General features: G+C 42.7%; 1 protein-coding gene across 12 annotated transcripts in view; it reads left to right on the top strand.

Annotated features, from left to right (window-relative positions):
• The window catches only part of FGGY (FGGY carbohydrate kinase domain containing), a 456020-nt gene that overhangs the window by 286500 nt on the left and 154585 nt on the right, over positions 1-14935 (top strand). For all 12 annotated transcript variants that reach the window (XM_047788880.1, XM_047788885.1, XM_047788882.1 and 9 more), the window contains one exon: positions 14197-14304. In XM_047788880.1, the coding sequence (XP_047644836.1) occupies positions 14197-14304 (108 nt within the window). The remainder of the gene's footprint in view (positions 1-14196; positions 14305-14935) is intronic.

Raw genomic sequence — 14935 nt, 5'->3', positions numbered from 1 at the left:
ATGAATAACAGAAACTCTATTTAAACTACGCCCAAAGAACTGTAACCCTGTCCTTCATCAGGTCGGAGATTTTATGTTTTACAGAGAGCTGTTCCACACCGCCCCCCATTCTACCTCCACCCCCATATCCTTTTTTTCTAAGGAAATCCAGATGGGCCCTGATCCATTCTCATATACCAAATAGCCTTGGCCTAGCCAAGGGTTAAAATCAGGCCTGCCTCACATACAGAGGATCTGTTGTAACAGAAGCTGCCTCCTGGCCATAGCCCACAGCTGAACGCCGTTACTCTGAAGGCTTCATTTCATTTGTTTCTGATTGTTCTGCAGTGTTTACATGTTTTAGTGTGGGGAGGGGGGGGGGGTCTCTTATAAGCAAGCAGGCAGAGGGCAAACCCTTCCAGTCAATTTCCCGTCTGGGCATCCTTTCTTCTTTACTCCTTTTCCCTCTGTTGTACAAGCCAGGAAAACAATTTTTAAGTACTTTCTTTTTTTTTTTTTTTAACATGAGACATCCCCCCCCACCACCCTTAACATTCTTAAAGAACTGCTATTGAATGTGAAGAAGAAAAGATACTTCTGGAGTATGTGCGCTCGCTCTCTCTCTCTCTCTCTCTCCCTCTCTTCTGCTCCCACCCAGTATAGTAATATCCCATCATGTCTGTTGAATTTGCAAAGGACATATTCCACTTGAGGTCTAGGAGGAGCTGGGCTGATTCCAGACCAGACGTTGAAAAGGGTGCTCTCTGCCTGTCTCTCCTTTACACAACCTCTTTTTTATTTCCTCTGAAAGTGTCTCAGAAAAGATATGGATTCTTGGCTCTGATTTGAGTCTAAATCCTGGTTCTGTCTTGTTTGGAGGCTGGAAACTTGAGTTAATATCTCTGAAGCTCAGTTCTCTTTCCCATCAAAAGCAAGTATGACACTGACTTGCCCAGCACCTTGGGTGGGGGGAATGTGTGTTCAGGGGCCCCTGCTCCCTGTGGGAGGACAGAGAGGCTTTAGGTCATGTCACTTCATGTGACGGTGGTGGCTCTGCAGCACCCTGCATGCCTCATCCAGAAATGGCAGGACAGAGGGTCATGATCACCTGTCTGCTGTGGCCATGCTGCCCCATGTGCCACCTGGGCACTGCCCCTGTAACATAGTAGGTAGCCAAGCAAGGGTAGGTTTCACACCCCGACTCTCCATCTCCCTTCTCCTGACCTCCTTCATCCAACCATCACTCTCTTTTAATGTTCTCACCAGTCTCCATTGTTGTAGAGAAAATGTAAGAGATAACCTCCTTCATCCTATGCCCCTCGGCTGATATTCAATAAATGCTTCTCAGTTTATAACAGTTCTGCAGTCGCTCACTGGGGGAGCCATCCATGTAGCTATAGGCAGTTTCTAGTTCTGTTTGCACAGCCAGGTTAGCCGTCTCTTCTTTTGTGAGGCCAAAAATGGAGAGAGAGAGTTCTGCAGATCAGGATTCTTTTTTTTTTTTTTTTTGCTCTTTTTGTATTTTTCTAGGGCTGCATGCACAGCATATGGAGGTTCCCAGGCAAGGGGTCTAATTGGAGCTGTAGCCACAGGCTTATGCCAGAGCACAGCAACTCAGGATCCAAGCCGAGTCTGCGACCTACATTACAGCTCCCGGAACTCCAGGATCAGGATTCTTTAGGTTTAGTCTTGTATGGACATGGCCCAAATTCCCTTGAACTAAACCTGATTAGCAGGAGCGGGGTCTTTGGGGAGTGCTTGCAAAAGGCAACAATGGATGCACATGCACAGAAATTGTGACTTTTATTGAAAGAGGCCCCATTATAAAACAGCCTATGGAGTTCCCATCGTGGTGCTGTAACAAATCTGACTAGGAACCATGAGGTTGTGGGTTCAATCCCTGGCCTCACTCAGTGGGTTAAGCGATCTGGCATTGCCATGAGCTGTGGTGTAGGTCTCAGACACGGCTCAGATCCCAAATTGCCGTGGCTGTGGTGTAGGCCAGCGGCTACAGCTCCGATTAGACCCCTAGCCTGGGAACCTCCATATGCTGCAAGTGTGACCCTAGAAAAGACAAAATAAATAAATAAAACAGCCTACATTCTCTTTGCCTTTATATAGTAAGCTGTTAACAAGGTAAAGCCTCAAGTGTGTTTAATCCCAGTGACAGATCTTCCCAGTAGAAATGAATCCAGGCGATAGTTTCTTATCTCGCTTTCTCTTCTCTAGAGTCAGTACAACATCTGTACCCTACTTTAGCATTCTAGTCAAGATGGTATCAGATCGTACTTTTTAAAATTAAACACCCCTGTGTACACCAATCCATAAATAAGAAGTACACTTTGGCCAGTATGGAGGTGATGATATTAATACAGGCTACGTTTCCCTGAGTCACTGAATGTACCAGGCACTGTACCAATGCCTATAATAGACTGTGTCACATTTAATCTTTACAAGTCTGTGAAAAGAGGTTCTGTTTGCCCCATTTTTCAGATGAACACCCCAAGGGCCAAGGTCACACAGCAAGTTGAGACAGAAAATTGAGAGTCGAACCAGAAAATCAAAAGTCAGTGGTCACATTGTTGAGACGATATCTCAGGCCAGACTCTGGTCTTAATAAGGGAAACACAGAAACTAAACAGGAGCAGGGCAGGGAGAGAACCTGTCCCCAGCAACTCAGAAGTCAAAATCAGAGCATGGCCAATGGAAGCACTGTGTCATAGGTGCCAAGGTCTTGTCACAGGGGAAAAAGCTATGTCATTCTCCTCTGTCCCTGCTCATCAGCCTGGACTGTGAGGCTGCTCCCAGGCATCTTTTTAAAGGAATCCTAAATTCTATAGGCTGGAGCTGCTTTTCCTAACAGCCAGTTTAGAATCAAAAGAGCATTGATTGGGCCATATTTGAGAACCACTTGATAGTTAGTGCTTGGCTCACGCATGAGGGATGTGACAGAAATAGAAAATATGGTTCTGACTTTGAGGGTCCAATTCGCTATGTGACATCAGAGCAACAGAGCTAAGAATCCCTCTGATGATTAACTACTGTGTAGACTGGGCACCCCCCCCCCCCGAAGCTCCTTCCCCTCCACCCCGCCTACCCCTCCCCCCACCACAGAAGAAACTAGTAAATGTTCACCCACCACAGATCGTTGGGACTGTGAAAAAGATATAAGACATGATTTTACATCTTTGGGGTCAGACAACTCTCAGAGCTTCCAAAGCCGAAGCAAGTCTGAGCTCCCTGGAGCCAGTCAGGCATTGGTTTAGGAAAGGCCACGTGTGGTTTCTTGTCCACAGGGGAAAGAAAATCAGGGGGAACTTGAGGAGAACCTCAAAGTTTTTTGGGGGGTTCGGTCTCTCTTGCAGTTAACTTTGGGTGCATTGAGGTAAGTAGATGAGAAACATATAAATGACATTTCTGTTGTGATCATATATGGATGACAGAATGATGATGAATGAAGAATGATAAAGATGAAAGTTTAAGGAGTCTTAAATCCTTTGCGAATAATTCAGGACATTGCAAACGATACTTGGCAGCCTCCCTCCATCCCAAATTTGGGGACCGTTTGGTTGGATGACACAGTTGCTTGGCGCCTTTCCTGTTCAGTCAGACCGCTGAGTCCCAGGAGAGATCTGTGAACAGGTTTCATGTATTCTTGTTTTGCTCAGAAATAAAGGGATTGGGTTTCTCAGAAGGACCAACTCTTTACTGGAGGACTCTGAACCTTTCCAGAAACCTCCAAATAGAGGAGAGGAAACTTTGGCAAGCCTGAGCTTTATTAACCACGGTTCCCTTATAGCTGATTGGACATATGGTTATAGTCTGTTGTTGCTCTTCATGCTAGTGAGGTTGTCATGTTAATAATAACGGTAGCCATGCCCGGCATTTGGATGATGTTGGCATTTGCAAGGCATATGACACATGGCACATGACGTATGTATTATGTATGTATTTACAGATCTTGGCATGTACATTGACCTATGTAACATGTGTTAGGACACAACGTGGAAGTACAGAGACCTAGGGGAAGACACGGGGAGGAGCAGCCAAGCCAGCACTGGGGAAGAAGTCAGAATTTAGAGAAGGTTTCCCAGAGCGGGTAATACAGAACAGAGTCTTATAAAAGGACATGTAAGCGTTAGTCAGGGGAAGGTGAGAGAGGCAGCCTTTTTAGACAGAAAGAAGAGAATTTATGAAGATTTGGACATGAGGAAGAAAATGGTTCACTTGAGGAACTTCTAGGCTTTTATGAACTCACTGCCATCAAAAATGATGGGACAAAGGCTGGGGGATATGACCACATGTATGATTAGGCCAAATAGATCAAAGCCAGGTCTCATATGCCATGGGAAGCATCTAAAGATGTACATAAGGGAAATGATTTAATTAGGTTTGTGTATTAGAAAGATCAGGAGTTCCCACTGTGGCTCAGTGGTAAGGAAGTTCACTAGGATCCATGAGGATGCGAATATGATCCCGGCATTTCCATGAATTGTGGTGTAGGTTGCAGATGCAGCTCAGATCTGGCATTGCTGTGGTGCAGGCGGGCAGCTGCAGTTCTAATTTGACCCCTAGCCTGGAAACTTCCATATGCTGCGGGTGTGGGCAAAGAAAGAAAGAAAGATAGATCACTGTGTTGGAGGTATGGAAGTTGGAGTCTCTGAATAGGGCTTGCAGGGTTGCAGGGGGGAGGACAATATTTGAAACCTAATTTAATTAATTGCTATTGTAATAATCCAAGCAAGAAAATGAAATTGACTGACTAATATAGTGGCAGTGGGGAGAAGCACAAGAGCTTGTGTTTGAAAAATAGAGTTAACAACACATGCAACCTTATGTGAAACAGATGAATGAGATCAAAAAGTCAAGAATGCTAAGCTGGGCGTCCCTGCTGTGGCTCAACAGGATCAGCAAAGTATTTAGAGCCCTGGGGTGCAGGTTCGATCCCTGGCCCAGCACAGTGAGTTAAAGGATCTGGCATTACTGCAGCTGCAGCATAGGTCACAAGTGCAGCTTGGATCTGATCCCTGGCCTGGGAAGTCCATGTGCCCTGGGGTGGCCATAAAAGAAAAAAACAAAAAACGAGAATGCTGTCCTACTGGTTACTGGTTGAGTAAAGAGAGTACCATTCATTGAGATGGGGACAAGTTAGGATGAGGGGGATGACAGGTTCTATTTTGGACATGATGATTAGAAATTCAAGTCAAATGTCCTGTGTGAAAGAAACTCAGAAACAAGGTATGAGTTTGGGATGGACATTTGAAACTCGGCAGCATAAAAATTGTCATAATACACATAGAAATGCTTGAGCTGACCCCGAGAGATGCAGTGAGTGAGACCAATCCAGGAGGGAAGAGGAAGAAAAGCTCACGAGGGAGACAGAGCTGATGAAGGGTAAGGTCTAGATGGACCTGATACCCAGGTCTTTGGAGTCACATCTGTCCACTGTCCCCAAAAACATTGGCGTAAAAACCATTTGTTGTTTCATGTATCTGGAGAGCATGTTATGTTTTTGGATCACTATATGCGTTATACCACTTAAGACTAGCATAAAACTCTGGTGGATGTGATTCTCTCTATTTACAGAAAGGTGAATCTCAGAAAGATTCAAAGGTACATGGTGGCTAGGATGCGACCTAACAGCGGTGAAAAGCAGGTTTTCCTGACTCCCAGGTCTGTGCACACATTACATGTTTATTGACCGCCTTTCAGATAAGACTTGGTTCCTCGCCATTTCTTAGGAGAGGCAAACAGCTCATTGCAGTTCAGTCTGAGAAGTGCAAAAATAGAGGTGAATGCTAAAAGCCCCCATTCATAAACAGAATTCTCCCTGCTCTTTGTTGCACTGTGTTGGGAGTTGGCTGAAATGTGTATACATTTTTTTTTTTTTTCTAGTAAGACGAGAGCACAGTCCATTTGGGTGGCGGAGGTGGGGGGGGGGGGGAGATGAGCCACCACGGAAATACCCAGTCCCACACATGCCTGTGGCTACCCTCTAACATTCCCAACCTGGCTGGAGGTACTCAAAACAAGACCTCCTGTTCCCTCCCAGGACCACTGGCGCCGGCAGCCTGCCTCCTGCCCCTGCCAGAGGCTTAGACGCAGCTCAGGGCGATGGAATGGTGGGAGGCGGTGCAGACAGGGCTGGAGCGGCTCCCTGCTCTGAGCCCCGTCATTGCTCCCAGAAAGAGGTGTGAGCAGGTGCCTGGGTTTTATCACTACAGGGAAACTCAGCTGACAGTGGCATAGCCTTGGATGAAACTCTGCCAAGGGCATCCAGTCACAGAGCCAGCCTGGGCACAGACGTGGAAAGAGGCAGGAGTACATGGAGAGAGACTTCTCATCCCAGCTCTACCACTTCTGAACTTTGTGATCCTGGCTAGTTTGCTTACCCTCCCCACCTCTGTGTCCTCACCTGCAAAGTGGGCTGTGTATATTTGACTCCATATACTATTAGGGTTAGTCTAAGTCTGGATGCAAATGTATACTCAGAAGTCGCTTGATACCTGAGTTAATACCCAGCCCACCCTGCTCTCCAGTTCCTACTGCATTGTAAACTCCGAGAGAACAGGGCTTAATGTCACTGAAATGGCTCTCGACACCTATCTTTCTGTCTTTTTATGTTTAAAACAGTATGTATCCAGTAAATATTTGCTGAATATTTACTCAACTAATATAAGATGTTATAGGTAGTAGCTATTGAATACAGCCCGTGAAGTTGGCAGTCCAGAAAAAAAAAATGATACAAAAGAACTTATTCATAAAACAGAAATGGACTCAAAGATTTTGAAATCAAACCTTATGGTGACCAAAAGAAAAATGTTGGGGTGGAGGGATAAAATGGGAGGTTGGGACTGACATATACACACTGCTGTATACAAAATAGGTACGTAACAAGGACCTACTATATAGCACAGGGAAATCTATCCATTGATAGCCTATATGGGGAAAGAAGCTGAAAAAGAAAGGATGTGTGTGTGTGTGTGTATACTATATATACATACATATATGTACATATAAAATATACTATACATATATATGTACATATAAAATATACTATACATATATATGTACATATAAAATATACTATACATATATATGTATATATAAAATATACTATACATACAAAAAGTGGATTCAGTGAATGGATTCACTTTGTTGTACACCTGAAACTAACACAACATTGTAAGTCAACTATACTTCAATAAAATTTACTTTAAAAATTTTAGTAGAAAAAAGAGAAAACCCCCAGTCATCATGTCTACAGGTCAGAGAGGTGGTAGAGCAAAGCGGATACTTAGAGAAGCCTCAAGAGATAACCCCAGGCAACCCCATGACCCCCAGGCTACATGAGGGCAGAGTCTATGTTGAAATAGCTTGCTGGAGAGTTCTGACTGGCCAGTTAGGGTAGAATGACTCAACTTCCCAGAATCTTAGAGGAGACAAAAGAGATATGAAACATCTCTAATCCAGTCTACTTCGTTTACTATAAGGAGAATAAAATCTAGAGAGAAAAGCAAGTTGATAGATCATAGCTTGGATCCTGCTTGGATCTTGCGATTACTTTGCTCCTATTTTACTAGCTATGTGACCTCCTTTAGCTTCGATTTCCTCATTTGTGGAGTAGTTATAATAATAGGACCTCTTATTGGGTTGTCATGAGTATTAAATGTGATAATGTCTATAAAGAGTCTAGAAGAGTCTGGCACATAAGAAGCTCACAGTAACTATCAACAATTACTCTTTTTTGTTTTGTTTTTATAAAGTCAGGATTTTCTCTTTTTTTAATTTTTTATTACAGTTGATTTACAACATTCTGTCAATTCTTGCTGTACAGTAAAGTGACCCAAATATATATATTCTTTTTCTCACATTATCCTCCATCATGCTCCATCACAAGTGACTAGATATAGTTCCCTGTGCTCTACAGCAGGATCTCATTGCTTATCCACTCCAGACGCAATAGTTTGCCTCTACTAACTTTAAACTCTCAGTCCATCCCACTCCCTCCCCTACCCCCTTGGCAACCACAAGCCTATTCTCCAAGGCCATGACTTTATTTTTTTCTGTGGAAAGGTTCATTTGTGCCATATATTAGGTTCCATATATAAGTGATATTATATGGTATTTTGTCTTTCTCTTTCTGACTTACTTCGCTTAGTACCAGAGTTTCTAGTTTCATCCATATTGCTGCAAATGGCATTATTTTGTTCTTTTTATTATTTCTTATTATTATTCTCATTTCCATATTCTTATTTATTCTTCTTATTGCCTGACTTTGAGGGTGATTTCACTGAAGCTTTTTCACAGCCACCACATTTTAAAAATTAAATCTTTGACGAGCAGTAGGATTTGTTGATGCAAAAACATAGCCATCCTTCTAACCATATGATCTCTTATGTAAAGTAAAATGCAGAACTTTAAGCCCTCATGACAATCAAAATGCTAGCCCAGCTTCATGACTCTGAGCCTTGCTACCTGGAATGCCCTCCCTTTCTCTCTAAGAAAGCACTTACTCATCCTCCAGGCCTTGTTCCTCTGTGGCCCCCTCTGTGAAGTGCTCACTCTTCACCCAGGCATTTGGGGCTTCTACCGTACTCCTCACCTACTTCACTGATGCACATGGCATGTTTTTTTGTAATTTTTTTTTTTTTTTTTGGCTGCACCATGGTACATGGAAGTTTCTGGGCCAGGGACTGAATCAGAGCCACAGCTCTGACCTATAGCTGCAGCTATGCTGGATCCTTTAACTCACTGCACCAGGCTGGAGATGGAACCCGCACCTCTGCAGCCACCTGAATTGCTGCTTTCGGATTATTAACCCACACCACCACAGTGGGAACATCTATAATTTTTTATTTCCACCTGTCTGCCTGGTCTGATTCCTTGAGGAAAAGAGTGATACCTTATTAATAATAACGTAAATTATAACCAGTATAAATTATTGTTATTATTAGTAATTATTTGTCCTTATGATCTTTATAACCTTGTGGTTGATCTCAGTACCTCGAAGGTAGTGTGCAACCAAATGTTTTGTTTTATCATGGCTTTTTATAACTTTATTGGTATCACACATAACTAAAGAGTATATCAAAGGTCTACATACTCTTTGAACAACACTAAGTGAATACTCATGTACCACCTACCCACAACAAAGAATATTATGGACGATAATATTCCCAGTACCTCCTAAGTACAAAAATTTACTATATAATTAAATAGATGGTAACTTTTTTCTTGTTGGATTTTACTTAATGTTCTAGTTCTTAAGGCAACTTTGGGTTTTTTTGGAGGGGAAAAAAATAAAGCAGTGTTTTATTATATTGATTCTTTCCCCCCTACCCCTCCTCTCTGATGCATTGTAAAGCTGTGTATGTGCTGTTGTCTAATCGGCACAAGACAAATTACCCTGGCGTGCCATTCACAATGGGAAATAAAGTATGTGGTAAATCACTGAAAGAATTTTATAGAAATAATTGATTGCCATAATATTGTTTCCAATAACTTTTTCTTTCTTTCTTTTTTCTTTTTTTTTTTTTGGCTACACCCACGGCATGTGGAAGTATATGGGCTGGGGATCAAACCCATTTGAATCTCGATATGGACATGGCTCATGATAATTAATCCTCCAAAGTTTACACCATTTGAAAATATGAAAAATTTTGCTTCTACATCATCTTCTACTTCATTATTAAGAACACTGACTAAGTAAGACAGGAATGAATCTAGAGACCCTCTTGCATGGTTGCAGTTATTTTTGGCCATGGTCATTCAACCCAGCCCCCCCAGCTCTTCCATCATGCAAGCCTTATTTCAGGGAGAGCTTACATTTACTTGGTATTTACCATATAATAAGCTATTTATATGTGACAGCTTGTTTAATTTTCACAAAAGTCTTCCTATGTGAATATCACTCTTCCCATTTGGGGACTGAGGAAACTGAGGTTCAGAAAGATTACCTTTTATAAGCTTACCTGCCTAGAGCATGGTAGTCAAGATAGACTCAAATAGGTCTTTGACTCGACCCGTGCTCTTTCCTCTGATCCTCACAAGCACATCAGGGAAAACTTTTTGAAGGCCTTTTGCATATGAAGATTCCCTAACTATGTGTCATCAAGACCAGGAGGTTGGTTCATTTGGAGTGAAGCTAGGTTGGCTCTAATGGCCCTTGCTTTCTGCCCTTGAAGGTAAATGAAGGGCTACGGTAGCCAAAAAACAAGGCCAGACTTTGGCAGAGACAAATGCAGATACTGTGGCGCTTCATAGCTTTATATTTTTATAACCTTGGCATGCTATTTGACAGTCTGCCTCAGTTTACACATCTGTACAATAGGAATAATGATAGAATCTTCCCCTAGTGTCAGCAGGAGGATTAAGTAATTGAATTCTTGCAGTGTGCTTAGAATAAGACCTTTGGTAAGTACCCAGGCAATCACCCAGTCCATCTTAGCTGTTGTTGCCAACAGCATATTATTACTGGGAAGTTACTGTCCTGTGTGGACACCTGTCATTAGAGAAGGAGAATGTGCTCCTTCCTTTTGGGTCACAAAGCAGCCTTCAGGCCATCAGCATGGAAAGAGCTTTCGCAAAAATATTTTTAAGCATTTAAGTTGATTGCAAAGATTAAAGCACACATAAACACATAAATATGCGCTCACACTCTCACCCTCACTCTCTTACTCTCTCCCCCCCTCTATGAAAACAAATTATAGTTGTTTTGTCTCAGAGTTTGAAAGTGATTGGAAGTGCTCTGGGGAATGTATTTCTCTTTGTTTCCTTGCTTTAGTGAGAATGTCTGATGGGAAGCATGTACCATTCCAAATCAGTGAGCACAAACAGGAGTCAACTGAGAACTTTCTGTGGGGACGGAGCCAGGCAGAGCTCTCACCTGACATGTCTGAGCAGCAGGGCCACAGTCTTCCAATGGAAGTTCTGCTGCAGCTGATGCAGAAACATCTTTAAATTGTGGGGTTTGGGGTTTGGAGGGTAGGATGCATGACCCTCCTAAGCCATTTGTGAATACAACACTGTAAATCAATTCTGTCTCAATAGAATTTTTTTCAAAGGACAAATAATGAAAAAGGAAAACAAAAGGCCTATCTCAGGGTTTGAGGCCAATATCTATCTGCCTGGGTTCAAGTCCCTGTCTGGCCATTTACTAACTGTGTGACTGAACAACCTGCAACCTCTCTTGAGACTAATCTGTCAAGTGAAACTGGAGGAGTTCTGGAAGGGAAGGGGTGCAGAGCATGAAAAGAGATGACTTGATTTTGGAGGGTGTCCACTGACCTGTCCCAAGTCCTGGGTCCTAAGTGCTCTAGGACATGGGCTGTCTTGTTTACCCCAAAGCAGCTCAGGGATGCAGTGTAGGGCGATAGTTTCTAGGCTTGACATGCGATAAAAAATTTTCCCTGGCCAGGACAAAGTCACAAAAATGAAAACCATTCAATGTGTGCTTCTTCTGTTTGGAACACTTTCTATATCATATATACACACAAACACACGGATACCTACATACATATACATTTTTTCACACCTGACTACTTTCTGTGTATGTTTATATCTTAATTCAAATATTACTTCCCCAGAAAAGCCTTTCCTGACTCTTAAACTAGATCAGGTACCTCATGTATAAGCTCTTAATAATATCTTTTTTTGATTTTCCTTCATTTACTTGTCGCACCTTGTAATTACACATCTGTGTGCTGTCTGTGTCCGGGTGACCACTTGTCCCATTCACCGGGTCCTGAGAGCTTTCCAGGACATGGGGACTTCCATGCAAAAACTGGGAGAATCCTGGCCAAACCTGAATCATGGGCCACCCTAGTCTGCTTCCCTCTGAAGAGAGCAGCTCCATGAAGACAGAGACAACACTCTTGTTTGCATTTACTTTTAGTGCCTGGATCGCAATAGGAACTTGGGAAACATTTGCTGAACCCATAAAGGAATGAGTGAATATATCAATGAAAGCCAAACTGCCTTTTCTTATAGAAAAGATAAACTTATTTGTTCCTTGAGATTCTTCTTTTTATCTTAGGTGTTAATTGTCCCTTTTTATGAATGACCCCTATTTGACAGAATTTATAAGTGGCAATATTGTGTAATCTCCTGCCTTCCCTCGCCCCCTTCCTGTTTGGGAGTTGGAAGTCCTACCAAATTGAGGACTCATTAGTTTAATGAAACTAAATGTGGTGTTTGGAGTCCAGATGTTCAATGACAGTTTGCCCATGACAAGGGCTTAATACCCAAAACCAACAATTATGTTTGAACAACAACAGAACAGAAACAACCCAATCAAAAAACGGGCAGAAGACCTGAAGAGACATTTCTCCAAGGAAGACATACAGGCAGCAGGCACAAGAAAAGTTGCTCAACATCACTAATTATTAGAGAAATGCAAGTCAAAACTACAGTGTGCTTGGGATTAGTAGCTGCAAACTATGACATTTAGAATGGATAAGCAATGCAGTCCTACTATGTATAATAGGGAACTGTGTCCAGTCTCTTGGGATAGACCACGATGGAATATGAGAAAGGGAATGTACATATGCATGACTGGGTCACTTTGCTCTATGGCAGAAATTGGCACAATATTGTAAATCAACTATAATTAAAGAATCAAAAAATACAATAAAAATATTTTTAAAAAGATGGTTTGCCCATATTCTAAAATACTGTGCTATATAGCCTTCATGAGGACAGCAATTATGGATATATTCAATTCACCTCTGTATCCCCAGGGCCTGTCATAGTACCAAGCATATAGTAAAGGCTAAATAAATATTTGTAGAATAAATGAATGAATAGATTCTCTGCCCAGGCTCAAGACATGAGGAGTAGACCCGATGTACCTAACTCCCTCTTCCTCCCCGCCCTTCTAACACACCCTCCCACAATGACTCCAGCATTCATCCCTGCCAAATGAATGAGAAGCCCGTGCCATCATCGTGAGTGAACACGTGGTCCATCCCAGCCCGGCCTTGGCTCATCTCTTGATGTACTTTCCTAACACCTAAATGGACATCTATGGCCTATGACCAAAAGAAAATGTTTCTGTATCTTGACTACTCAGAGCAACCTCTGTCTCACTGACATGGCATTGTTCAAGCTGTTCCCTTGTCCTGGCTTACCTATTCTACTTCACTTGGCTAAATCTTATTTGTCCAAGCTTATGTTCCATTCTCTAAGAAGCCACCTCTGGACCATTTCATTCCTCACCTGCTGTGTGGCTCCGTAGTATTCTGTGTTTTGTCTTTACCATCCCATGGACCACACTGTTTTCTTTTGACTATATACTTATCTAGATCCCCTCTAGGTGAGGAGCTTCTTGAAGACAAAAACTCCTTCTGATTCATCTCTGTGTCCCCAGCACCCAGTTGAGGGAGATAGTATGCTGTAAGATGTCTAAGTGTTTATAGACAGAAGGGGATGTATCAGTTATCTATTGCCATAAAAATGCTAGGTAGGAAACAATCATAAAATCCTAGCGACATACAGCAGGACATGTGTTTTTGCTTGCAAGTCTATCTGTCGGTTGAGTGACTAGTGATCCAGGCTTGCCAGCCACTGGTTGCCTAGGAGGATTTGCTCATCCTATCTGGGCTCTCATGTATCTGAAACATCACCTGTGATAACTGGGCTGACCCACCTTGCTGCCCACGTCTTTCCACCCAGCAGGCCCACCTGGGCATGCTCTCATGACAGAAGCAGAGGAGTAGGAGGAAGAACAGAAGCACACAGTTCTTGAGGCCTAGACCTAGAAAACTAGCACAGTGGTACTTCCACCTAAATCTCTTGGCCAAGGCAAGTCACAAGGTTGACCAGGGCTTAAGGGGTAGAGACCCTACCTCTCAATGAGAGAAACTGACAAGTCACATTGCAGAGCAGGTGGATGCAGGAAGGGCTAGAAAACGGGGACCATTTCTAGCAATCAGTCTACCACAGATAGGGAACCAGCCAGGAATTGTCCCAGCTGTTTCTTTCCAAAATGATCCCTTTCACTACCTTGACATCCAGATAAATTCATCAGAAAGGTTTCCAAAGATGAAGCCAGGCCCCTCCTTTGGAGGGGCGTGGCTTCCCCATCATCAAAGGTATTTAATAAAGAAGTTGAATTCCATGGTCATAGAAACATCATGGGAGGAGATTGGAGGAGGATAATGTTCCTTCTAACCTGGAGGGTCTGTATTTTCACATACTTTGCTCCTTTCTTTCCAGATCAGCAAGAACCCAATATTTGTACCAGGTGTCTGGGGCCCTTATTTCTCCGCCATGGTCCCTGGGTTCTGGCTGAATGAAGGTGGTCAGAGCGTTACTGGAAAACTGGTAAGTTGTCACTCTCTTAGTGTGGTTTTTAATGTTTTTATACCCTTGACTAGTCCATTTTGTCACACTACCCATATACCCAGGGTCTGAAAGATATGCGGACTCCTACATCAGAAGAACTTTCTCTTGGTGCGCAGCCTCACATATAGTACATATATGCAGCCCGTGTTTCCCAGAGTTTTGCCAATGTTGGTCCAGGCATCAATGACTGATCCATCTTCTCACCTATCTTTCTTTCACCTAACAACCCATTTTTCTCATGGCAGCAAGAGTGAATAGTCTACCTTGTAAAAAGGACTATGTTAATTTCCAGTCGGAATCCTTCCATGGGTCCCCATAGCCCTTGGGACTTTGTTCAGATGGTTTTCTAGTCATGTCATTCTCTTTGTGGTTTATCCCCTCAAGCCTTACACATGTACTTGTCACTAAAGCCAGACTGCCTTACTCACAGCTTCCCCATGGCTTATGTTATTCTACTCCTCTGTGCCTTTATACATGCTTCTCTCCCTGCTCGGAGAGTTCTTTATCACTTGAGAATTTTATTTGTTCTTTAAATCATAACTCCAGTACTTAGCACATTCTGTGATAATTTGTCATTCCCAGAAATCTATAAGTTCTTTAAAAGCATGGG

The sequence above is a fragment of the Phacochoerus africanus genome, chromosome 8, assembly GCF_016906955.1.
Source record: "Phacochoerus africanus isolate WHEZ1 chromosome 8, ROS_Pafr_v1, whole genome shotgun sequence".
Lineage (NCBI taxonomy): Eukaryota > Metazoa > Chordata > Mammalia > Artiodactyla > Suidae > Phacochoerus > Phacochoerus africanus.
The sequence above is the reverse complement of the archived record's forward strand: the minus strand, read 5'-3'. Positions and strand labels throughout refer to the sequence as shown.